The sequence below is a fragment of the Macrobrachium rosenbergii genome, chromosome 13 (genome assembly GCF_040412425.1).
Source record: "Macrobrachium rosenbergii isolate ZJJX-2024 chromosome 13, ASM4041242v1, whole genome shotgun sequence".
Lineage (NCBI taxonomy): Eukaryota > Metazoa > Arthropoda > Malacostraca > Decapoda > Palaemonidae > Macrobrachium > Macrobrachium rosenbergii.
In genome coordinates, this window is record NC_089753.1 from 57,883,265 (window position 1) to 57,910,014 (window position 26,750).

The 26,750-nt window shown below is 38.5% G+C and overlaps 1 protein-coding gene across 2 annotated transcripts; it reads left to right on the forward strand.

The window, feature by feature from the left end:
* On the forward strand, nucleotides 1–25,194 carry veli (L27 and PDZ_signaling domain-containing protein veli). Of its 2 annotated transcripts, none has more exons than XM_067115608.1 (6): nucleotides 1–270; nucleotides 4,250–4,291; nucleotides 4,925–5,073; nucleotides 6,538–6,747; nucleotides 8,271–8,406; nucleotides 22,877–25,194. In XM_067115608.1, the coding sequence occupies exons 1-6, from the start codon at nucleotides 234–236 to the stop codon at nucleotides 22,894–22,896; spliced, it is 594 nt and encodes a 197-aa protein (XP_066971709.1). In that variant the 5' UTR covers nucleotides 1–233; the 3' UTR covers nucleotides 22,897–25,194. The 2 variants fall into 2 exon arrangements, 1 of the variants encoding a protein (XP_066971709.1); XR_010855149.1 differs by having other exon boundaries at nucleotides 157–270; nucleotides 8,271–8,509.
* Nucleotides 25,195–26,750: the final 1,556 nt, after the last annotated feature.

A 26,750-nucleotide genomic window follows, 5' to 3' on the forward strand; every position in this document is an offset into this window, starting at 1 on the left:
ATAATTGACGAGGCCGAAAGCTCGAGTTTAAATTCATAACTCAGAAGATTAATTTTCAAAAAAAAAATATGTTTATTCCGACTTTTTAAAATCTATAGTAACTTTAACAAACTAAATATAACCATAACCTTAATCTATAGAAGAGAATCACTATAATATTGAAGGCTATATAAACGTAATCTACGATTCTACGAGGTAGAATCATCTCAGCCACAAGAACAACAACAACAAAGATGGCGACCGTAGCCGAACCTCTGACTCTCCAACAAGGTAAAATTGTCCCTTTTCAAGACTGCTTAAATATGAAAGCTTAATTGCTATTAGTTTCTGCAGATGCGCATATCAACTCTGAAGTTAACTTATTGGTTCATCGCATATATAAAGGACGCCATGGTGAAGTCCTATCGGGAGGTGGGGTTTGGGTGACGTCTGTGAGCCAACCGAAGATAATTAAGCCTTAATTAGACTTTTAGCATAATAAAGGCTTGTTATTTTATATCATTTAACACTTTAGGATGCTGTGGCCTAATTGGCAAAGAATTGGGACCAGAGTGTAGGGGTACGGGTAGACTAGGCTTCGTAGTAGCTTAGACCTAATTCCTAGACAAGGATACGGCAGGTCTAGTTTAGGGATTGGCTTTGCCCATTGGGCTTATAATAGGCTAACCTACATTAACAGGGAATTAGCAACATAAACGAGTGTGCATCAAAATCATACATTACGTTTGAAAAATTTTTATATTTTTTCATTCACACCCAATAGACCTAGCATGGACCTAATATGTTTGGCTTAGGCTAAAGTTAGGCTAAGGCCTACCCTTAGGCCAAATGTATTAGTGAGCATGTAAGAAAAATAGACATCTGTGAATGGTTTGTTACGACTTTGATGTATTTACCATTCGTTATTATTTGTTAACCCCTAATGGACGGCCATCATCATATGAGAATAACAGGTGTTGAGTGATGGAGGGGCTAACTTGTATGGGTAATTCTACGTATTAGCTCCACGCCTATTTTTACGTTGGAAACTGGTTTTTTCTATACTTTTAGGGCTTCTGATACTGGCGGTGGATTTGTTTGTTGTCGGCCAAATGGAATGTCCCTTCGCCGTGTTTAGTACTGGCCCAGCGGGGGTGATTTACCCATACGTTAACAAGTTATTGCACTTGCCGGATGGGACATGAACTGTTCGAAACAGACATACCCGTGCTCAGTCTTGTGAAGATTGCGTATGGAAACCCCTTGTTGGATGGACTTCAGGGGTTAATTACAGGTTAATTACATTTGTGCGACAAAAATTGAAGGTAAATCCATAATTAGCAACCAAAAAAACTATAGAACAGTCAAGTTAGAAGGAAATTGCTGCCACAGAGCTACTACTTAGCTCTACCCTCGTATGAGTGTTGATATTACACAACGTACCATTTGGATGAATTTAGCAGGAAAGATGTTCATAGCACTTCAGTGGTCAATAAATGACTTATGGCAACTGTGTAGCTCAGCACAGGACAGAGGGGGGGGGGGAATATTAGTGTGCCTTGAGACTTGATGGGAGACTGTATTGCCCCTCTATCCCAAGACATCTTTTCTGTTTATTTGCTCTTAAATATACCCAGAGATTGCTGTTGGTTTTAGTTCTTATCTTTTATGATAGTAGCTTAGGGAAAAATATTTACCATTTTTTTTTTCTTACATGTACAGTACAGTTGCATAACTTCCTCTTTCCATTGATGTATTTTTTTTGGTAATTCTAAGTATTAGCTCCGTGCCTCTTTTTACCTTGGAAACTGGTTTTTTCTACACTTTTAGGGCTTCTGATACTGGCGGTGCATTTGTTTGCTGTCGGCCAAATGGAATGTCCCTTCGCCGTGTTTAGTACTGGCCCGGGGGTGGCGTTACCCATACGTTAACAAGTTATTGCACCTGCCAGATGGGATATGAACCGTTCCAAACAGACGTACCCATTCTCTGTCTTGTGAAGATCACGTATGGAAACCCCTAGTTGGATGGACTTCAAGGGTTAATTACAGGTTAATTACATTCGTGCGACAAAAATTGAAGGTAAATCCATAATTAGCAACCAAAAAACTGTAGAAAAAGTCAAGTTAGAAGGAAATCGCTGCCGCGGAGCTACTACTTAGATCTACCTTTTTTATTTTCTTAAATTTGCCAACCTTAAAGTGTGTAATATACCGTATATTTAGCCCGTCCCTTAACAGTTAATATAGGTTAACCTGTTACAAGCCCCTATGGGCCACCTAGCCTTACCTGACCTATGTGTAGGCTAGGTGGCCTACTTTACAGTACCATTTCCTTTTATTAGGCCTTCATAATGCTCATTTAAACTCGGATCTGTGTAACTATCCTCCAGAATCATATACAGTATCTCTGTTAGCCTATGACTAATGAAAATGAACGAAAACCAGATTTACATACTCCATATTAGCCTATTGCCACTATGAGGTAAAACTGAAACCATGGTAAAACTGTATTTTAGTTGCGCGGCCTGATTTCCAGTAGCTGCCGACTGGGACAGGTTACTGCCTTTTTGTTGGGTCCAGGGGTCCCGTGAAGCCCCCCCCCCCCCATCAGGACAGACATGTCACCATAAGTTAGGTTAGGTAGGTGATTTCTGGTTAGGTCAGGACCTGGCATTAAAGGAAAGGTTATGTTTTTTTATATATGAGGAACCTGTCCCAGTCGCCGACTGGCAGGAATCAGGCCATGCAATTGAAGTAAAGTTTTAACAAGACCACTACTGCAGCCAGATTGCCACCATTTGGCAACTATTATATTTACTGCCTTTTGCTTATGATTCTGTGTACTTATGTTTATGCCTTTTGTGTGTGTGTGATATTTACAATCTTTTTTTCATGTATTTACATTTATCCCCATGGGGGTAGGTACTAAACACGGCACCAATTTCACACGTAAACTAGTATTTTCCGAATCAGAGGGGTGCAGGACTAGTTTTGAGTTTTACCTCATAATTTTACCATTTTACTGTGGCCAGGATAATTTTACCATTTTACTGTGGCCAAACCAAATTGGCAAACCCTTCTGACTGGTTTTGTAGTAGGCTAGGCTAGACCTACAAACGTTCAGGCTAGGCTAGGTTATGCCTGTTTTGGCAAAACTTGAAACTAATACTGCTGTGGCCTGGTTCCCGCCAGTTGGCAACCATAATATTTCCCGCCTTTTGCTCATGTTTTCATATATGTTTGTGGCTTTAGTTTGACATTTACAGTCTTCTGTTTATGTTTTTACATTCATCCCCAAGGAGTCGGCACTAAACACAGCGCTAGTTTCGCACGTAAATTAGTATTTAGCCATACAAGAGGGGTGCGGTAGTAGTCGTGAGTTTTACTTCATAATTTTACTGTTTTTCAGTGGCTAAACCTAATTGGCAAACCTTTCCAACCAGTTTGGAGTAGACTAGGCAAAAACTTAAACATAAGGTGGTAATTATCTCTATCAGGAACTGGTGGTAATCGGGCTACGTTGAATGTGCAGTTTTAGAGAATCTTCAAAGTTAGGAGCTTGGGTGAGAACATTTTTAAGTTCAGAAGGAATCAGAAGTGATGAGCTTTAGTCAGGCAGTTGTTCTGTGTGTTAAATATGAAATTTACTCAAATAATTTATAATAATTCTACAGAAAAGCTCTGCAGGGCACTGCTTAATAATCAAAAGAAAGTAAATTTCTCAGATTGTACCATTTGTACTGCAATATATAGGCTACACCCTTTCTGTATTGTTCAGTCAGAAATTTTATTAATAAACGATATCTCTGTGCAGAGCTCCTCTGTAGAATTGCCCAATTTATTTTGACTGTACTGAAATGGTTAGTATATTTTAAGTTGTTCTGTGCTCTGTTAAGAGTTAGCTGAAAAATTTGAGATATTGTGTAAACTTTTTGCCATACAATATTTCTTTTGGAAAAGTGTTTTACATCTGATATGCATTTGCTGAAGAGTTTCAGGGTTTTAATAAAAATCCTTACAATATTTCTTTTGGAAAGGTATTTTAACATCTGATATGCATTTGCTGAAGAGTTTCAGGGTTTTAATAAAAATCCTTACAATATTTCTTTTGGAAAGGTGTTTTAACATCTGATATGCATTTGCTGAAGAGTTTTAGGGTTTTAATAAAAATCCTTATTGTACCCATCAGTACTGTTGAAATTTAGGATAAAATATAATGCACTTTTCATGAAATGTCCAGTATTGTTCAACTTGAATTTCTGTTTCAGATGTCAAGAGAGCTATTGAATTGCTCGACAAGTTGCAGAAAAGTGAGTACAATGTGTTTATAACTAATAGTTTACTTTTTATCATAGTTAAAATGGTGTGCATTAGGCTAAGTTTTTGTTTCATCACAAGCCCTTTACTTTCTAGCAACCAAATCCTGAGCCCATTTAGGGGTTAGTGCTGTCAGTGCATCTCACATGGTGCACTCTAGGCATTAATTACAGTTCTTTGCATCATCCCCTCAACCCCTGCCTGTAACCCCTTTTGTTCCTTTGACTGTACATCCATTCATATTCTCTTTCTTTTATCTTATATTGCACTCTCTCCCAACAATTGTTTCATAGTGCAACTGCACGGTTTTCCTCCTGTTACACCTTTAAAACCTTTTTATTCTCAATTTCCCTGTCAGCGCTGAATGACCCTGACACTTGTCTGTTCCAGTCAGGATAAAATTAGGATGAGATAAGCATTTATGGAACAGAGAAGTAGTTTGAAAATAGGATTTAGTTATTTTATTGCAAGTTAAATACTGTAAAGCATAATTTTTCTTTAGTTCAGTCTTTGCTGGTTGAGAACAATTTTAAAGCATTATTGATTGTCTTTGTCATGTATAGGTGTTTATTTTTATATTATTATGTTGTATGGTTCAGCTACAGTAACCAAAGTTTCTTTTGCAGCTGGAGAGGTCCCATCCGCAAAGTTAGCAGCACTTCAGAGAGTTCTTCAGTCTGAATTCTTGACAGCAGTGCGAGAAGTTTACGAACATGTTTATGAGACCGTGGATATATCAGGATCACCTGAGATTCGTGCTTCGGCCACAGCAAAGGTAGAATTAGAACATGGTTTTATGAATTTTTTTTATTCAGCAGCCTTACATTTGCACTGAAATCTAGATTAATAAGGTCATTTGTGTTTATGGGCTCAGAAACAGGTTAGGATCTAAAAGGCTGCAGTTAATTTGTGACGACTGTTTTTGTGCTTGTTTGAACATAATTGTGAGGGTACTAGTAGGATCAGATTTTTTCATGTTGACATCTTTTAATAGCATATTTTTGGCAAGCTTTCATTGTCTAGACCAATGACTTAAGTAGTCTCATTTAACTAATAATGGTGAATTTTAAAGGATAGAATGTCTATATAAAAATAAAGATATTGTTATTATTATTCAGAAGATAATCCCCTAGTCATGTGGAACGAGGCTATGGGAGCCATTAATATGAAATTCCAGCTTCCAAAGCACATGGTGTTCATTTGAAAGAAGTTATATACAGAAGATGATAGGAAATACAGATTGAAGAGATCAGTCATTGTAAAAAAAAAAGATAGGTTAAATTTTTAAGTAAATAGATAATATAAATGAATTGGTAAATACAAGGTGAGTTACTTGAGAGTGGCAAAACATGGGATGGATAGTCATATGCTTTAACTCCTGAGAAAAGTAAGAAGTTTTAAGATTAAAGTTCGGTATCATTACCACAAGCATAAATATTTAGAATACTGCCATGGAGACTTTTCTGTAGTTTTTAATTCCAGTGTTCTTGGACACTCCATCCAGGTCATCTTATAAAATAAGTATCGCACACTCCAAAGACATGATAATTCAATGAACTTAGCAGACTTTTTTACTTACCAAATCCCCATATTGTGAATATTTTTTTCGTATGCCACCAGTTTGGATGTGATCAGTTTTTTAATATCTCTTAAATTGAATGTTAAGTGTAAAGTACAGGTTAGTTTAGGTTGGAAACTAGTATGTGGAACTGCTGTTACCTTTAATGTATATAGAAAATATATAAGTGCAGGCTATAACTTTGGGTCATTGCTACTTATCAGAAAGGGTGGACCCCCAAAGCATCTGGTAGGTTCAGGTGTTTTTGTATAGTGTGTACAAGATTATCAAACTGGATACTGGCCAATGATGGTCTTGGACATAATTTCTCGCTTTGAAAACCAGGAACAGCAGTTTCAGAAGTTTTTTTTGCAGAGAATAAAGATCCTGAGAGACTGCACACCTTCAAAACAAAGAATCTAGAGCATGTGGCATTAATACTGCCATCTGTGTAGATATTTTCCAGAAAAAGAAAAGTGTTAGCGTATTTATAGTTTTTTACTCAACATAGATATGCTTCATTTGTCACTCAATAAATTTAGGTGCTCAGACAAATTACTGTCTTTTAGATTATTTATTAAACCCAGAAAGGATAGATTATTTATTAAACCCAGAAAGGATTTCATATCTCTTTTGGTCTCCTAGGAAAACAAACTATGGAAAGTATTATTTATTTTTCAGGCAACAGTGGCTGCTTTTGCAGCCAGCGAGGGTCACGCCCACCCTCGAGTGGTAGAGCTGCCAAAAACCGATGAAGGATTGGGGTTTAACGTTATGGGAGGCCGGGAACAGAATTCCCCAATCTACATTTCCAGGATCATTCCAGGTGGAGTAGCAGATCGTCATGGTGGTCTGAAGAGAGGAGACCAGCTTCTGTCAGTCAATGGTGTTGTGAGTATATGACGCAATCAGTAGGTTTTTGTATAAAATATGATTTGCTTATTCTCAGCTGCCTGTGCATTGTAGGCATTACTTCGGGTTCCTTGTAGCATCTCTTTGGCCCCTAGCTGCAGCCCCTTTCGTTCCTATATTTGTTCCTTTTTTCAGATCTCCCATCGGACTTTCCATCCACTCCTGACAAATGTTTCATAGTGCTACTGCAAAGTTTTCGTCCTGTTACACCTTTGAAACCTTTTTACTCTCAATTTCCCTTTCAGCACTGAATGACCTCGTAAATCTCTTCCCTGTAATGGGGTAGTGCTGTCAGTGCACCTCACACTGTGTACTGTAGGTATTACATAAGGTTCTTTGCAGCATCCCTTTAGCCCCTCACTGCAACCCCTTTTATTCTTTTACTTTACCTCCATTTGTATTCTCTTTCTTCCATCTTATTTTCCACCATCTTGTTTTCCACCCACATCTGTCAGTTTTTTCATAGTGCAACTGTGAGGTTTTCCTTCCGTTACACCTTTGAAACCTTTTTCTTCTCAGTTTCCCTTTCAGTGTTGAATAACCTCATGGGTCCCAGTGCTTTGCCTTTGGCCTGAATTATATATTCCATTCAATCTTCAGCTGCCCCTTTTGTTTTCAACTTTTGTTGGCAAATAGACCACTTTCAAATCCCAGATCTTTCCAATAACACCACTAACCTGCAATTGATATTGGTATGTGAGGCTACCAAGGCTCTCTCTCTCTCTCTCTCGTCAGCTCATTTGTTGTTTCTTACTCTCCTGCTGGCTTGCTTTGCAGGGTTTTACATGTTCATTCAACATTCTTTGGCGTATCTTGAATTTTTATGGTGAATAGGTTTGCTCACTTGCAACAGGATATATTACTCAGTAGTAAAGAATAAAACTATAAAAGGGATAAAAAGAAATAAAATAAAAGTATAAAATGAGGCTTGTTTAAGCCTGCTTCTCAAGAAGTTCCACCCTATATTGAACTTCTGAAGTTCCACTAATTCAGTTTCATTTTTAGAAACACAATTGTATAATTTGGCCTCAACTAGAGCAAACCTTCTGTATAAATGATATTTTTGTTTTAGAAAAGCTTCCTGAGTATAGTGTAATTCCTATTGTTTCGCTAAGGCACATTTGCAAACAATGATTCTGTATCAAAACTTACCATGATTTATGGTAAGTTTTGATGGTGAGTTGCTGTTTACAGATGTACCCCTTAGCAGAACAGTAGGAATTATACTCAGGAAGCTCTTCCCTACCAAAAATATTGCATTCAATGGCTTTGATTTAAATAATATTTCAGTGTACAGTTAGATTATGGAAGTAAAGTGTAAATAACACCTGAAATGCACATTAGGGAATTCATATCAAGGTTACATGATTAATGAATATATGGAAGTACAGTATTGTATAAATAACAGTTGGGAATGTGTATCACTGAATTAATATTAAGGTTACATGATTAATGATAGTATCAAAGTCCTACAGAAAACTAATCTCCATCTTGCGTTACAGAGTGTTGAGGGAGAGAACCACGAACGTGCTGTCGAGCTACTGAAGGCTGCGAGCGGATCCGTGAAGCTGGTTGTTCGCTACACCCCAAGAGTTCTGGAGGAGATGGAAATGCGCTTCGACAAACAGCGGGCGTCACGTAGGCGAACTTCCCAGTTACAGTAGAGACCCCCTAGTGGAGGACTGGCGAGAGCTGGTGTCAGTCGTTCGAGAGATGGGGGAACGGGCAGACAGCTAGCCAGGTTGATGGTTGACAGTTGTAGAACTAGTCAAAAGTCACTGTTTTAGATTAGACACACTGTCTTGCCACTGGATTACCGATAGAGTTGTCGTGAGGTTTGCCGTTTCCTTTTTAGATGGGATTTTTTTTTTTTTTCTTTTTTTTCAGTGATCTGTGTTCTTTTGTCTGTCCCTTCTACCAGATCTGGTGTTCTAAAGATTACCGCTCCAGTCGTTTAAAATCATCTTTCATTCTAAATCCCTTCTCATTGCTATTTGTCTGGTTAAATTTCATTCAGTATGCAGTATAAACTAGGAATACATTTCATTTCATTATTTAATTTTTCATCATGATCAGTTTTATGTCTTCGTTTGGTAGTTCATGAAACCTATGCATTGAATGGCCTCTTGATAATTCTAATATTGCAATACACACCCTGAACACCTGAATTAGCCCTTAATCCCACTAGCCCAAACAACGCTCAACTACCCATCCCACTATAGTGGGAATTTTAACAGCCTGCGTTACCAACGCTGACACAGGTGTGCGCCGACACGCCCCATTATCGTCAATTGCTTTTTGTTCGCGCTGCTGGAAGGTTGTTTCCTTCTGCAGTGTGAGGTTTTAATCCTATTGCCCAACTTCTCTTTGTATTTTGGACTTGTGGTGAAGACCTGGATTGGATTTAACGGTTTTCTCCTGGATTTTTTGGATATCTTCGACGTGGAACGTCTTTTGGATTTGGACTCGCTGGTTCCCGGTCTCAATTGTGCGTCACAGACTTTTCACCTTCTACTACCGTGCCATCGGCTTCGACGCCGCCTTGACTGCCTACGATGGTGGACTCTGGCGCTCATCGCTTCTTCTTCCTGCAAAGACGGATGAGTACCTTGAGACACGATAGACATTCCGTCAGATATGTAGGAAGGTTAATTGTGATGTCAGACTCATTGCGATGAGTGTTCCCATTGGAAGGCACAAGAGAGGGATGATTACATTCGTCATCGCAAGTCTTTGGCTCGTAACGGCGGCAGACATCAGTCAGATTCGCGTTGCCTCAGTGTCTCAGACTTCTGCTACAGATCAGTGGATGGATTTAGCGAGTTCAATGGTAGTCAAACAGATAGAGGATAGGATTGCAATTAGTAAGGAAAATTCAATAGCTAGTCTTCAACATTTCTCAGATAGGGATAATAGTAGTATTAGGATGTCTAATTCTTCTTCCTTTTCAGCTCCCCTGCCTGTTCCAGAACCAGCCCTACCGGGTGCTGAGGGTAATGGCAGAACCGCAAGCCTCCGAGTGGGTAGGGTCTGCCGCCCTCGGCGCAGGGCAGGCAGTGAAGGATCCCCAACCCCTTGTAATATTGATAAATGTAATGTTGATAATGTTAGGATCAAGATCTAGGTGTGATAAAAGAGGATAGGTTTGTAGTGAGGAGAAGGTTTTAACGGTGCAGTGTCGTTCTCCTGAACGGGTTCTGGTTTCGGGTTCGAGTGGTTTTGTTGTGCTCTGACAAGAGTTTCTCCATCTCTTCTTTCGACCTGGCTCAGTCTCAAGTCAATGTTTCAGTTACGTGGGGCAGAATCCTTCTGCTTTCACTTCTAGCTCACTTCTTACTGTTTTTTTTTAAATCTCCTACTGTAGTTTCCCCCTTCCCTGTATTTTCTACTCCTCCATTTAGTAAGGCGGATTATGGTGTCCTTCGGCTTCTAAAGTAATTTATGGACCTGCAATTGGCTGTGGCGGGTTATAAGACGGATGGCGTGGATTTTTCGACGGGTATAGACCTTTATGAGAGAGGATATATTTTTTCTCGAATGTTTTTCTAACATTAGAGAGTATGTGACACAGTAGTGTCCAGAATTCATGTCGGATATGTTTTCAGGATTATTTAGGGAGGCCAGATTCGGTGTGCCTTCTTTCCTTTTTGTTCTAAGTTTTCTTCTTTGTTATCTGTCGCTTCATCTCCTGCTCCCACATTCTCTGTTACCCCCTTTTCAGTCTCCTCTTCGGCCCTTTCTTCTTCTGCTCCGGTCTTTCCTGCGGCTTCCGCATCTTCCGTTTTCCCTCTTCCTTTGATTTTGGTTTTCCTCCTCTCAGGTAACTTTTTTATGCGTCTGCTATTCCTATGCCTCCCGCCTTTTCCTTCCTTAGTACAGTCTTCTCCGGTTGGAGGAGCTTCCAGACAGACGAAGACCCTGTTTCGACAGATTTTGGCCGCAGGGGTCTCTTGTTCCATCCCTTCGGTTTTGCGCAACCCCTTGCTTCCGCTTCATGCGGCTGTCCCGATACCATCAGGTATTTCACAGGGTCTTCCCGTCGATTCCAGTTCGGGTTTGCGCTCCGCGGTTTTGTCAGAGCATGCGGTACCTTCTTCGAGCGGTCCGCGGCTTTCATCGCCTGCATTTTCCGTGGCGGTAACTCGGGCTAGCTTCTACCTCTTTCATCTCTCTCCTTCATCTTCTTCCGTCCCTCTACAGCGGTTTTCGTTTGCGCATCCTCCCCTAGATTTAACAATGTTGGTTTGGCGACTCTCACCGTCTTCCCTTGGTAATAATGGGGAATCGCCCGCTTTTTTTTTTTTTTTTTTTTTTTTTTTTTATCGGTTTAGCCTTCTCTTCCCGGCGGGTCCAACAATACGGATTCAGCTCCGGGTACCCGATTAGGTGCGGGTGCGCAGCATTATGGTTAGGCTGGTCCGATTGCGGACTCTTCATCGTTGTCTGGGGCTTTGTCCAGTGCCTCCTCCTTTGTCAGTCTTAGACCGTTCGGACATTGCGGAACAGGATTCTTATCCGTAGGTGCAGGAGATTCTGGCGGACTTAGAATGTCCTCTTGCCAGCAGTATGATTACGGACACAGGCTTGAGTATGTTACTTCATCGTACCCTCAAGCAAGAGCTCCGGACCTCCCGATTTTGAGGTTTTTATGACACTAAACCAGCTCCTGCCTCTTTTTCGTGTTGGCTGGTTTGGTTTGATCGGGTTAGCCAGGCTTTGGAGGAGGCGGAGGTTCGCTTAGCATCGGTAGTTGCTTCTAATAGACAGCACTCTTCTCTTCTCTCTCCGAGTAGGACGACTTATGCAGTTCGAGGTAATCCTTCGGCAGGTGTCAGGTTGCCCCTCAACGAATCGGTTGAGGCATTCCTGTTTATGTCTCTGGCGTCGTTTCAGCTCATAGGGACTTCTCTTAGGGAGCAGGTGCTTGGGGGTATGTGTTGCGCAATCAGATTGAGGCTCCTGCGCATTCTTTCTGGATGATGTTCAAGTCATTATAATGCAGGTTCTAAAGAGTGACGGCCATGTCCCTTCGGATCCGTGGCTGTTGGAAGCCTAATTATTTATCTCGAGGGGTTTGGCTCACCAGGCGGAAGCTTTGGCTTCGTCTACGACGTTTGGAGCAGGAAAGTCGAAATTTCTATCTTGGTCATCTTCCCCCTCAGTATCCGGTCATTCATAAGAGGGATTGCTTAGAACACCATTAGCCTTAGCTAATTCTTGTTCAAGGATGATGACGTAGCCAGTATGACGAACATGGTTTCTTCTAACTCATGTCTCCAGTGTCGGCAATTATGCATCGTCGAGGATACAGTGTTGAAGTATCGAGACGATACAGAGTGTTGAAGTATCTAGACGATACAGAGCGTTGAAGTATCTAGACGATACAGAGTGTTGAAGTATCTAGACGATCATTTAACTGGCCTCCTCTCCAGAGGAGCTAGTAAGAGCGAGGGAATTCTATGGAATTCTTAACATATTCAGGTAAGCGGATTCTCTCTCTTCCTCTGAGGGTTTTCACAACCCTAGAGATTCTAGAGTCCAATCGGTCCTTCACAGATAGAAGGGTTCCCGTCCAACAGGGAACAGTCATTACCAGCTTGGAGAAGCTTCTTAGGGAGAATCTCTCTCTCTCTCTCTCTCTCTCTCTCTCTCTCTCTCTCTCTCTCTCTCTTCAAGTACATCTCAGGAATCGCTGGGACTGCCACAACGAGAACGCTGTTATAGTCGGGAGCGATTCTTGCCTGTTGGATCGTTTCTGGTAGTCAGAAATGCATCTGACAGGGGAAAGGTCTATAGACTCCCCTCTTCCTGACGTTCATCTGTACACAGATGCCTCAGATCAAGGTTGGGAATCAACCTTGGAGGGATCCAGGCCTCGGAACGAGAGTAGTCAATAAATCTTCGGGAAAATCAATGCTGTAAAGGAAGCCCTCAGTTGTTCTCAGTCTTAGTGCGCTACAGAGTAGTGGCTATGTTTAGGGACAGCATAATTGCCATGTCGTATCTGAAGAACTCGGAGGGGAACAGGCTCACAGAACTCAATACTGTACTATAGCACATAGTCCTGAGAGGGTGCGAAGAACGAAAGTGTCTCTTCTTCCCCAATTTATATCGGGAGTCTCAAAGTATGGGCAGATTCGCTAGGTCGCTCTCATTCAGGTATTTGGGGGAGAGTAGACTTTGACTCTGGAAGTAATATGTCAAGTTCTCCGAAAGTGACCAGCAACTGTCGACTGATTCGCGACATGATTAAACCATCGTCTTCCGGATTATTTCTCTAAGGGTATCCCCATTTCAATAGTCACCAAGGTGACGTTACAAGTTGGAATCACATGCAAGTGTACGCCTTTCCTCCATCCGGTCTCATTAATCAAGTAATAGGGAAATTACGGAGTGTGTCAAGATGACCTGGACTCTAATAGCTCGTCAGCCTAACACGCTTGGTTTCCGAACTCCTAGAGCTCCTCACGGAAGTTCCGTTGTCCCTACCAATGCGAAACTACTACTTCTCAGATGACCGGATTCTTTCTGTTATTTTCCAAACCTCGCGTGCTGGACCTAGTTGCAAGGCAACTGTAGAGAGAGCCGCTAAACAGTCCGGACTCCCTAAAACTGTGCCTAAATAGTTTTCTTTTAGATTAAGTCAACCCATAAGCCTTACCAGGTTCAGCTAGAATGGTATAGAAGTTAGTGTCGTAAGGAAGGTCATTCCATCTCATGACCTTTCGTAGCCAAAATAGCGGATTTTCCTTTATTCCTCCGGAAAATCAAGAGTCTTTCATATTTGGCCATTGCTGACTACCGCTCAACGATTAGTGGTATATTTAGTTTCCACATTCCTGAAATTTCAAGTAGTAAGATAATCGTTGATTAAGTTCTTGTAAGATTGAACGTCCTGTTTTTGCCGACTTGGGCGCCCTTATTGGGACTTATTGGAAGTATTTCAATATTTTTCTTGCTTTCCCCTGCCTTTGAACCTATTGAAACTATAACGTTAAGACACTGAGAAGTTGCCTTTTCTTACGGCTTTAGCTTCAGCTAAAGGGTTGGATGAGCTTCAGGCAGTTTCTAGGTTGGGTTCCTGTGCGAGAATGATACATATTTGTCTGTCTTCCGGAATTTGCGGCGACGACAGAGTCGGAGTTTAAAACTCTGCCTCATTCGTTTAAAGTTTTTTATCTGCAAGTGTTCATCACTGGTGATCCAGCGGAGATAACTTTATGTCTGGGGGAGCATTAAAGTCTATTTATCAAGGGTTGCGAAACTCCTTCCGCTTCCGCACACACTTGTGTCTCCTCGAATCCTTCCTGTCCACTGTCAAAGAATGTGATTAGTTTCTTTCGGAGGGCTTCTCAGGGTTGTTCTTCGTCGTCTTCAGCTCTGTATTTTCCCGACCGCACAGTATTCAGAGTATGTCCAATTCATCTTCCTTTTCCCAGGAATTTTTTACTGCCGTCTATTCTGGAAGCAGCTACTTGGAAGTCCGTCTCAGTGTTTACTCACTTTACTTAGTGATGTTCGATTCGCCTCACAGCGTTTAGCGGCGAAGTCTATTATGTAGGGTGCGTTCATTTAGGTGGGGGGTATTAACGCGGAGGTTCGGAGGGTTATTCTCTTAAGGAGGGGTTTACACGGTCAACGGTTCGTCGAGCACGGTTCGCAGACCTGTGTTTGAAGTGATGTTCGAACGTGTGAATTGGGTATTTGGTTGTCGAACGGTTTGAAGAAAGTCTGTTCGAGCCTGACTTTGTGAGCGGGGCCTCATTGTCCACAAACCGTTTGAATGTGAGAACGCGCGTTGAACATCAAACTTCAGTTTATAGTTGTAGTAGTAACAACAGTAGCAACACCAATGACTCCAAGATCATGAGATGTTGCACTATTTTGCTCGTGTAGCGGCGAAGTATATTATCTAAGGTGCGTTCATTTAGCTGAGGTGGTATTCGCTTAGTGCGGAGGGTTATTCACTTAGGCCACGTTAGCGGCGAAGTCTAATTTCTAGTGGCGTTTATTTAGCTGATGCGGTATTCGCATAGTGAAGAGATTCTTAGGTTAACCAGATAGAGGAATTCCTTTTAGTCTTTAGAATTCTTAGGCAACAGTGATGATATAATCACATGAACTTAGGTTTAGTATGTTTTAAGTATCTTAGTCTTTGATAGTTTCCCTACGAGAGTCCAAGGAGGTACTCTAGTAGGCTAGGCTATTTCGTCGGCACCGAGATACTTCTTCGCTCATCGATCGTCGGACCTTATCCGGAGGATCAGCGGCTCGGCACACTGCTTCATTTCCCTCCATACATGAGAGGCTATGAATAGCCACATGGGAGGTCACCATACTCCTCCATACATGAGAGGTTCTGAAGAACCACATGGGAGGTCGACGGACTGAGACAGTACGGACCTGACGGGCGATCAAAGTACTTTCCATCATGTCTCATCACCAAAAGCAACGATTGATAAGGTGAGTGTTTACTAGATAGGTATCCTAGCAGAGAGTACTGACCTGACTCGATCAAAGTACTCTCCAACAGGTCTCTTCACTGAAACCATTGATTGATATGGTGAGTGTTTGGCTAAATGGATATCTTATGCAGAGCAGATTGGTGAGCTACCATCTCTGCGGTTGTCAAAGGGGCATGCAATAGAATTGATCCCTCCTCCTCTAAATGTTGTTAATCGGGCTAATTCAGGTGTTCAGGGAGTGTATTGCAATATGAAGTTTTCATAATAAAACTAATATTGTAATACTTACCTGAACACCTGAATGATTCCCACCCTCATTCCCCACATCAAGTTTGACCTTGAATAAAGCAATTGATGAAAATGGGGCGTGTCGGCGCACACCTGTGTCAGCGTTGCCAACCGTTTGTTATGGTAGCTCAAGTGACAAGATTTTACCTGCAGCGTTGGTAACGCAGGCTGTTAAAATTCCCACTATAGTGGGATGGGTAGTTGAGAGTTGTTCGGGCTAGTGGGATCAAGGGCTAATTCAGGTGTTCAGGTAGGTATTACAATATTAGTTTTATTATGAAAACTTCATTTTTCTTCATGCTTAATAAATTTGGATTTAATTATTGGTCAGTCTAGGTGGTAGAATACTTTATTTTGTTGATTTTTGATGATGTTATCTTGTCACGCAAATAACCAAGATGAACGTGTAGTTGACCTCTTTGGTACATTGTTAGCTTTATCAGTCATTGGTTCCTTTTACATCTTGAAAATTAAGTAGAATGGGGATGTATAACAGGTATCAACCTTCTTGAAATTTTAGTGGTTAGGGATGTCTGATTCTAGGGTTGAATTAAGTAGCTCTTAGGTATCTTACTTGTATTATTAATGCTTGTGTAATTATTACGACATGAAGAAAAATAATTTTATTATGTTATACAAGTTGGAAATAGAATTTAGACCAGGAGAAACTTTTTCTATATTCATGTTTTTAGGCTTAGTCACTTTAAAGGCCATTGGACAATTTACACTAGCCCACAATTGTTTTCTTTTTGAAACAGACACATCATTCCTATATCAAACGAAGGAGAAGATTGTATGCTGGCTGGATAAATGCCATTTTACATAAGCCCCCTTGCTTCATAAGAAGATGTAGTGCATTGCTACCATGAAACAATTCACTGTGTATTTACTAACATATTTATGTGTTTATGTAACTTATTTATCTCTTTTTCTTCTCTAGTAACTGATCTCTTCTTTCTGTATTTCCTGTTATCTTCTGCAACTTCTTTCAAATGAACACCGTATTTTCTGGGAGCATGAATTTCAAGTTGGTGGCCTCGTATTTTCTGGGAGCATGAATTTCAAGTTGGTGGCCTCTGTAATCTTCTTCCATATAAATAGGGATTGTCTTTTCGGCAGTAATAAGAATAATAGTGAAATACAATCATATTTGGCAAAACCATTAGCAGTCAGAGATGGATTCTGCTCTTGAAAATTCAAAAGGATTTCCTTACACATGAGTGAAATGGGGATGATTATGTACACGATTAAAAAATGCTTAGGTTGTGACACTCTAAAAACAAAAGAAAAACATTCATTGATAACTAGTATTGCAGAACTTGTCATAAAAATTATAATTCTTGCATACCTGAAACTCAGAGTCCAAGCAGGCCAATGCATGATATCTGTCATCAGGACAGCAGATGACATGTTTACAATTTGTGAAGAAGTTTAACTTTGGCTAAATGTAAATGACAAGTTTGTTATGAAACAATGCTGCATTACTTTTTTTTTTCTTTTGATGAGAAGGTTGAATTTTTATTATTTTCAGGGGAAGTAGCATAGTTTAAAATCAGAAAACATCAAAACCTGATTGAAGAAAAAATAGTACAGTAATTGTCCAGTATAATTTAGGGGTTTACTAGCATACTGAATGGAGTCAGTTTTCTAATTCATTACCTTAATCTTCAAACACCTCGAACAATTTCTTCTTCACTACTGAAGTAATTTTGCTTTTTTTTTATTTAACTTTTGTTGGTGCACTATCGTGTGATCCTTAGATTGCTTGGTCATGTATGCAGTCATCCAAAAACAGTTAAATTTTTTTTTGTTTCATGGTTGAATATCATTCATTGAGAGGCCTCTGGACATTTTGTGGGATAGCAGGGAAGGACTTGCAGATTCACATGAACATATTAATTTGGCATGAAATACTGTTAAGCTCTGGGAGTTGTATCTTACTTTTGGGGTGTCTAAAGGCAAAATTCCTTGGCAAATTGGACCTTAGATTTGGCTGTGTCCTGGTTAGACACCATTTTTATTAGTAATTAGCAAATGGAAGAATCCAGTTTAATTTGAAAGTAGCCAAAGTTCCTGATCTCAGTACATCAGTAGACAAACAATTGAGAACAAAAGGGATGGCTTCTTTGAATGTTGTATGGAATTTCACATTGAATTATGATATTTTTTAGACTACGGTTGCATTTTTTACGGCAGTTCACTGAGTTTTCCAAAGGAAGTAACATTATTTTAGAAGCTACAGTGGGTTTGGAGACTAAATTTACAGAAACTTTAAAGGACTTAATTATTATGACGCAGAAAACAGTTAAGGAAGGGAAGACTACGGGAGGTTTTGGGGTCGTTGAATGTTAAAATTTTTTTCAAAGAATAAAGCTCATTAATTACTTAAGGTCAAGATAGACATGACATAGAGGCCAAGAAAGTTATATGAAATTCAGAGGAGAGGGTTAGGAATGGAGGGAATCATTGAGAAGTAGTGACAGGAGTTTTTTAATAACTCTGTAACTTTGTTGAAGATGAAAATACATTTGAACCTTCAGGGAGTTTCTCTCAGTAGATTTTACTTGAAAGAAAATGGAGTGGGTAGTCTAGTGTTGAACTTCTACTGCTAAGATGTAGTTGGCCTGGTTGGTGAGCACTACCCCATTGATCCTATGGTTCCAGGCAGCCAAGAGCCTCACTTATGTTAGACCTCCTGACAACAATCTCTGTATTCTTAGTCATAGCTATTCTTGTATTGAATTATTTTCAACTTTTTATCTCTAGTTATGCAAATAATTCATGTTACAGTTTTTTTCTTAATGAAAATTGACTTGAGTTCCTTGTTCAGAATTTATCTCTAGCAGACTGGGTTTTTTACCACCTTGCTTTGTCATATTGGATGGTACTTTGCTAAGTAAATGTTTTAACTCAGATTTGACAACCAAATGGGAGTTAGATATTTTAATGCAATGCCTGTTTAAACTTATTGATGATAATTATGATTCTCTGCTTACACTATTTGGCTGCTCATGTATGCATATTATTAATGAATGTTTATCCTTCATTTTGTGTTTTGCCCTGTAAGGGGCAGTACATCAGTGCAACTCATGCAGTGCACTTTAGACATAACATGAAGTTCTTTGCAGCGTCTCTTTGGCGCCTAGCTACAACCCCATTCATTCCTTTTATTGTACCCCCATTCATATTCTCTTTCTTCCATCTTACTTTCCACCCGTTCCTAACAATCGTTTCATACTGCAGCTGTGAGGTTTTCTTCTTGTTACACCTTTAATAGTAAAAATAATAAAACCTTTTTCTCTGTTTCCCTCTCAGCACTGAATGGCCTCATCATAGGTCCCAGTACTTGGCCTTTGGCCTAATTTTTATATTCCATTTCCATTGCCTCCCAACTACACTTATTTTTTGCAGCTGTAGCCCAGACTACATGAAAAGTGAGCATCTTATTGTCTGGGACCAAAGGATCCATGAGCACATATGGTGCTGCTATCCAGCTAGCAGATGATCTACTACTTATTTTAACGGAGTGAAGTGTCTGGTATTCATGAAGACCAAGAGTATGGGTTAATGAGTATTATGGCTTTATATTGGATAATTTCATTTTAATTTTCAAAATTACATTATCCTCCACCTTTGATATTTACACATTTACGTATAGAAAACAATTCCGTAAATAGTGAACGGGTGTTGCACAGTTAGGTAAAAATCTGGCCAGCTTTGTTGATTTCTTCCGAAGGTATACCTGTCAGTTAAGCGATCAGTTAAAAAACTTCCCTTGTGATTTATCATTTTAAGCCGAGGTAAAACTATGTTGTGTAATGCACTTGTGCATGCATGTGCTTGTAAGAGTAAGGTGTGACTAGCACTGCTTTTGCTTTGTGGAAGTATTTTCACTCTACACTTGTTAAGGTATGTTCTGTAAGTAAATCAAGATTTTCTTTTATTTATGACGGAAGATTTGCATACAGTGTCTTTTAGATATAAGTAATCTGCTCTTTGCCCAAGTTTTATACTGAAAAATTTTGTCTTTTGAGGGCTGATTAAAATTAAAAGGAGCTAATATTAGGCTGTGCCCACATTATGTAGACTGTCCTTAATGTGCTTCATTTATCAGTAACTTCAGATTTTTTTCCATGGGAGTTATTGCCATCAGTGTACCTCATGCTGTGCACTGAAGGCATTACTTGAGGTTCTTTGCAGTGTCCCTTCAGCCCCTAGCTGCAATCCCTTTCATTCCTTTTACTTTACCTCCATTCGTATTCTCTTTCTTCCGTCTTACTTTCCACCCTCTCAACAATTTTTTAATACTATTGCAGTGCTGAATGACCTCATAGTTCGCAGCATTCGACCTTTGGCCTAAGTTTTATATATATCAATAACAGCAGATGCCAAAAGCATTTTACGCTGTCAGTATTAGAAATAGTAACTCATATGATCTGCTGGTGGGCACCACATTGTCGGTTTCTTTCAGGATTTTCATAAAATTTCTTAGTTGTTCTTCATGTGTTTTAGCTTGCAATGCTAAATTAATACCATAAATATTTTTTGCTGATAACTGCATAAGGATGCTATGTCCCTACACTTACACAGGCATTGTTTTATATGTAAACTAACCTGATGAATTCAGTTCCCACATGGATCACATGTACTGGTAGCTTATTAACTTGAGGGAACCACCCGTGATCCAAGCTTAACAAACAAAGCAGAAAATTAATTTTTCACTGGTTATTTTTAGCAGGACAGACTTGCATTATTTCTTTAGGTAATAAGCATAGGTTCTCTCACAATTCTATCATCAGCGGGTTGTCTTGTTTGAGTCACTGTTTATTTCTTTTTCCTCTTTCAAGATTTTTATTCAGATAAGCTCAATTTCTGTCCCTATTTGCAGCACAGACTTATTTGTTATGCATACAATATAAATTCATGACATTACTGCTTACGTTAGTCCTTGTACCTTATATGCATATATGGATTGGAGGTGTTGTTTAAGGGCCATGTCCAGGAACTGTGAGGATATTTCTCCATGTCCATGTACTGAAGACCTAATTGTTCTTGAGATGGTCTGCCAAGCTTGTCAGTTCTTGACAGAGGGAAGTTTTAGGGTCATTTCTGAATGGTGCCACATGTTGGCAGCATATAGTGAGTGCAGAAGAGAGGGTTAAGGATGCCTTTTTTCTTTCTGTGCCTTTTTCCTCTTGATCTCACTTACTATTCCTAAATTGGGTAAAAGCTGTGTACTCTTTTATTCAACTTGGCTCCTTGTAGTTGGAAATTTGTATGTTGGGTGAAATAACAGTCACACATTTTGTAGTTGGAAATTTGTATGTTGGGTGAAATAACAGTCACACATTTTAAACTTTTCCTTGTTTGTGCTGTATCATTCATGTTTTTTAACCAAAGGCCAAGTCCTGGGAACAACCCCCTGAAAACTGGTTGACTGACAATTTTTGATGGCATCTTGTGATGCCACGCAAAACAGTAAAGACATCATGATGTATAAAAGAGGTAAGGTTTACCTATGTGACTATTACCCCTTAAAAATACGCTTTCATGTAGCCTCAACTGGAAACTGGATCTGCGACACTGACAGGTTACTAAAGATGTGGTTTCAGTCAGTGTTATGTAAACAAATGCCAGACTTTCTGAAACTTAATTATGATTATTCGATTGTTCTATTCTGAAGTAGTTCAGCCAGATCACCAAGTTATTATTAATCTGAAGGGCTGTTCCTAAAGATCTGTTCTTTAATAGAGGAATCAAATCTAGGTGAAGTTAGATGTTGGACAACTAGGTTTTTAATTTTTTATTTTGTTAGTGACCAATGTAGGTGCACAGCTCAGTCTCTGTCTGAAAGCAGTCACTCTTTGGTATGCTGCTTGTATCAGTCTAAAAGGAGGGGCTCTATTTGTCGTGCTGTTTTCTTCTTATACTGAAAGGAGTGGTTTTGTTACCTGGAGGTTAGTTGTATTCTTGGTAGAAGCCGTAGTTCTTCAGTTAAAGAGTATTTTCAGATTTCATGGTTTTTCTCTCGTTGAGCAAAGGCAGTGTTCTTTTTCAAGAATTACCAACTCTCCAGTTGTTTATTGCTGGTCTTGAATTCCTGTTGTCATGAGTTGTTTATGACATCATGACAGTTTCTGATTGTATTGTAGTAGCCTGGTTAGTAAATTATTCTGTGTCCTTTTGTAAGAATGAAATTGTTATTTTTCAAAATTGACATTTATAACACAAAAAGTCATGTATTGCTAAGCAAGCTACTGTTTAACAGAGAGCTCTCAGTGGTTTGGTTAAACTGTTTTAATGATAATGAATAGAGAGCTGTATTTTAGAGAAGAGAAAATTGAACTGAAGAGTTGTGTAAAATATAGGTGAAAATAACAGAGAAATACGTTATGAAACAACAACAACTTCACGTTCATTTCACTATGAAAGCTTGTATAAAAAAGCACTTTTAATTTGTTAAAAAAATTTCATTTATGTGAAAAATATTATTGTTTCCTAGTTTATAACAGTTTGGACTTTGAAGAAAGGTTTTTAATGTTAACATTTTTCATATACCATACATTATTGTGCTGCAAAATTTACATATATTGTTCAGGGGTTGGGTTATAATATTTTGGTCTGAGAAGCATTTTGCTTAGAAACTAACAGTTAACACTGATACCAGTTGAGTTATTAAAAGCCTAGATTACCACAAATGCTTTGGACACTTGACCCATTTAATGCTTTAAATACCTCATAGTTTCTCTAATACTACTGAATTTTATGTTTGTGTCATCTTTGAGAAGAAATAGGAAGTTGATTAATTGTGTTACATGATAATCACATTATGAGAGTCAGCTATTTAAAATTTGCAATTGCACAAATTGTTGAGCACATTGAAAACATGCTGTGATAATTGCAGTGATGAAATATATTACATTTTCTAATGTATTACGTGTTGCTGCAGTTTTAAAAAGCACCTAGATTTTTTTTATCACTTATCACTCGATGCTTCATAACAGTCGAACACAAAAGAATTATAACCTCTTGCTTTGCACACTGCCAGAATGCCAGTTTACGTATTTTGCACAAAGCTATACTTGAAGACTTACAATCAAATTTATCACTGCTGTTAGTTTATGAAATTTAGTAAATTACTGTATGTGTCCTTTTGTAAGAGTGAAGTTACCATTTAAAATTTATAAAATATGATACACGTCTAAAGTCCATGACCTACTAAGCAAGCTTTTATTGAATAGAGAGTTGTACTTATTTGTGTAGTGACGTTACAAAGTGTTATGAAAACTATACTCTTGCACTGAAACATTTTTTTATGTGGGCTATTCATGTGTATGTTTGTCTCCTCTTCACAGGTGGGAACCAGTGGAACTAATCATCCTACTGAGGCAGGAATCTGCAAAGACACCAAAGATGTACCCTTCTTGTTGCTTCGTGATAGTCATACCTTCAGTGTGTGTAGCGAGGACCCTCAATTACTGACGTTGTTCACTCGATGTTCAAAGTTATGTAGCGAAATTTTAGTATTTATTATGTACCCACTTGTAGATTATTGTATCATAGTATCGTCCTCTAGTTATAGTAGCATATTTCTTCTTCTCAGTTAGTGTGTCTAAGTACTTAAATTACTTTACAAGACATGGATGTACGTAGGAATTTATTTTTACGGGTGTATCAAAGTTACGAAGGGAATAGCAACAACTTAAATATGTTGATTACAAAATTGTTTATGCAACACAACCTGATTTTTGTTATAGATTATTTATAATTTTATAGATACCTGCTTTCATAACTATGGCTTTTTTTGGACATTTGGTGACAATCTTTCCATAAATAGGTGCCAAGTTATGGTATTTATTCAGTTATGTGTGTACAGTATTGTAACATTCCTCTTTGCTACCTATAGAATAATATTGTTTCCAGAGAAATAGTTAAGACAGGTAAAATTTTAAACAAGTACCTGTAAAGATTTCCTGATTGTGAAGGAGTTTTCTATTAAATCATTTTATTTTAGGATGAAGGGCAGCTCTTATATTCAGTAATTTATAGTTTGTACCGATTATTTATGAGTATTTTATCTGACCCTTGTGTTTAGAAACATTATTCAACTATCACAGACATGACTTCTCCCAATTAAGTGTAACACATTTGCCATATATGCAGATTATTGTTGTCTTACAGTACTAATTAGGTAGGTTTCAGTACCTTCTTGAAATTGAGTAGCTAACGTTTCAAAAGCCTATTGTGGTTTATGATGTAGCAATACATACAGGAACAAATCTTTAGAATGTTGAGCCAAGACCCCAAGTGAGAGTATGTTTGTTAATGAGCTTTCAAATGAGGCACTGAATATGGTTCAATACTTATGTTATATGAGGTTTTTATCAATTTGGAAAGTTTTTAGCAAAAGAGAATCAGTGTACATGACCATATTCTGAGTTATGTAAATTTTAAAATATATAAAAAATACAAATAGCTTATTCGTCAGATACAAATGCATATGTACATTTTTCATTGTTCTAGAGTTACTTGGAGACTTATTAGATGACAGAAAGAGTTTATAAAGAATTGCAACCAATGTTTTTGAGTTGGTTCAGGGTAATACTTTTATAAGGAAAGAGATACTAGACATACCTGCCTATAGTGGGGTTGGGTTTTTCTTAAGCCTCTCTAGTCTGTGCTTGATGCCTGACAGAGTATCCTTTTTTTTGGCATTGCTGCTAAGTCTGGTTAAGTCCAGTGTCTAGTCTGTAATTAGCCTTATTTGATTTAGAATTCTCGTCTTAAAAAGGCAGCTATAGTTAGAGGAGCAACAAGTTAAATGGTGTAAACAGGTGGCGAGAGGTATACCTTTAAATTTGTCAAAGGTTCAGTAATGTGGTTTATATATGCTATGCCGTCATGGGATAGGACATTAGAGCTTCGAACTAGTTTCACCATGACCTAACACTGAGAAACTGCCAATTTTGAGGTCCACAAAATCAGATGTTTGGATGATGTTACAGTAAAATGTGGAATAAAGGAAGGAGAACTAGACTAGTAACATTGCTGATAGTAGTAGTCAAAAAATGAAGATAGGCTAGTCTACTGTTGGACCATAGCAAACAACAGTCACAAGCAAATGGTGCTAAGAGGAAGCAAAAAGAAGTGCTTAAAGGACGAGCATGAACAACCACATGAAATTGGCTTCATAGCCTGAGAAAATTTACAAGCACTAGAGACTAGGTCAAGTTAACCAAAGTGTGAGCTATCGTGTATTATGATTGTGGTATTAACAGGTTTTATTAATGAATTGGCGTTCTTTGTAAATTTTTTACTGTTAATGCAACAGATTGTACATTTCAGATGTTTACGTTACACATCACATAACTTGAGTCTTAATTTGGCAATAAATGTAGGATGGTAATGGAAAGTTAACAGTTTAAAATATTCTCTTTTATTTGTAAAACTTGAAAAATTTCAATTTTTATGACATCGTACCATACATTCAGTCGAGTAGCTGAAAAATTCTCAGTAAAACAGAATTGTGATGCTAGTTAAATGCTACTTTATATAACAAATAATATTACAGTAAAAAGGAGAGAGAGCTTTTAATGACTTAAATTTAACTGTACTTTTCTTGTTTCCTAAATGTCTTTTATAATGTAAGGGTTGAATAAAAACTTTATCATCAGTATTGGTTTTTATTTTATGCAAGGTTGTAATTGTAAACTGAATTGACAAGTAGGAATGAGTATAAAGGTGAAAAGTAGCCATGTTGATGATTGTAGGCAAGATGGAGGGGAATAAAGTTCCCTGTATTGAATGCACTGTATTGTGGTACCTAAGTCATTTATCTTTTGGGTCTACAAGCCTTTGAACCCCATAGAGGATAGTGCCATTAGTGCTCCATAGGCATTACGTATGATTTCTCTGCAGCATTCCTTTGGCTCTTAGCTGCAACTCCCTTCATCCGTCTTGCTCTACCTCCATTCGTATTCTCTTTTTTCCATCTTACTTTCCACCCTCTCCTAATAATTGTTTCATAGTGCAACTGCGAGGTTTTCCTCCCATTACAGTTTTACAACCTTTTTACTCTTAATTTCCCTTTCAGCGCTGAATGACCTTATAGGTTCCAGTGCTTGGCCTTTGTCATAAATTTTATACTCCATTCCATACAAGCCTTTGAGACAGGTCAGCCAGGTGTTTGGTAGACACATTACTACACTTACTGGAAGAACCAGGGAAGCAGGAGATTAGAAACTACATCACGTATATACCTGCCATTATTTTCACATTTCTGCTGTTGTCCCAAGGAGGAACAATGCAAGTCGCTGACAGCCTCAGCAAGAAGGGTACTGTTCTCTCAGAATTGTGAAGTGGCTTTTACACCAAGATTTGTATCTTGTATATTTTTCTTATTCCTGTTGTTCATACTTACCATTGGCCATTTCTATCTTAACAGTTTGTTTCTTCATGAGTTTCATATATATTGTTTGAGTTGAAGCACTGTTATAGATATGGAATTAGCGAAAAGGAAATGTACCTTAAACCCTAGCGCAATGGGCCTTATAGTTGTGTTATTTTTAATTTGAAAAGTTATTTGATTTGGTGTCTAATAATTCATTTGAACATGATTGAAGAAAAAAGTTTTGAGTAATTCAGTCTTATTCTTTTTACAAGACCTTCGATATGGTGTCAGGAAACCGAGGATTTAGTTACCTGAATCACGGAAATGCCGTAAGATCCAAAACTAAGAATAGCTACCAAGTGCAACTTGTCAAAATTGGCCCTGGACAAAAATAAAGTGACGGATATGATGCAGATGGCTCAAGATACTACTTTATCCATTATTAAGTGATTAATTTATGACGTACGTACAATGAACATCAGTAGCTATTAAAGGTACGTATTTAGTGAACAGTAGGTTACTGCGAAAAAATACGTCAAAAGAAAAGTACATCCCAGGTCAGCTGTGAAATCATAATTGTTATTGCAGTTCTCTGATTTAAAGAAAAATGATGTAAGGTTTCTAAATGCATTTACAATTTTCAGGTAATGTTGTGGTGTAAAGTGTCTTTGGTGGAAATCGGTTATAAATATTGTATGAAGACTGTGGTGACTGATAAAATAAATGAGAGAGACTGTGAGAAGGGATGAATTTAAAGGACTTTGTTAGGTACAGTAATTATTTTATTTTGAGTTGCTTATCTTTTTCCCATTTATTGAGAACAAAAGGAAGGACTAATG

What these genes read in the sequence shown, in the direction of transcription:
- veli (XM_067115608.1), top strand. Translation starts at nt 234, where the DNA reads ATGGCGACCGTAGCCGAACCTCTGACTCTCCAACAAG. An exon ending in GCTCGACAAGTTGCAGAAAA is followed by an intron (nt 4,292 to 4,924) that starts GTGAGTACAATG and finishes TTTCTTTTGCAG; the next exon opens with CTGGAGAGGTCCCATCCGCA. An exon ending in GTGCTTCGGCCACAGCAAAG is followed by an intron (nt 5,074 to 6,537) that starts GTAGAATTAGAA and finishes TTTATTTTTCAG; the next exon opens with GCAACAGTGGCTGCTTTTGC.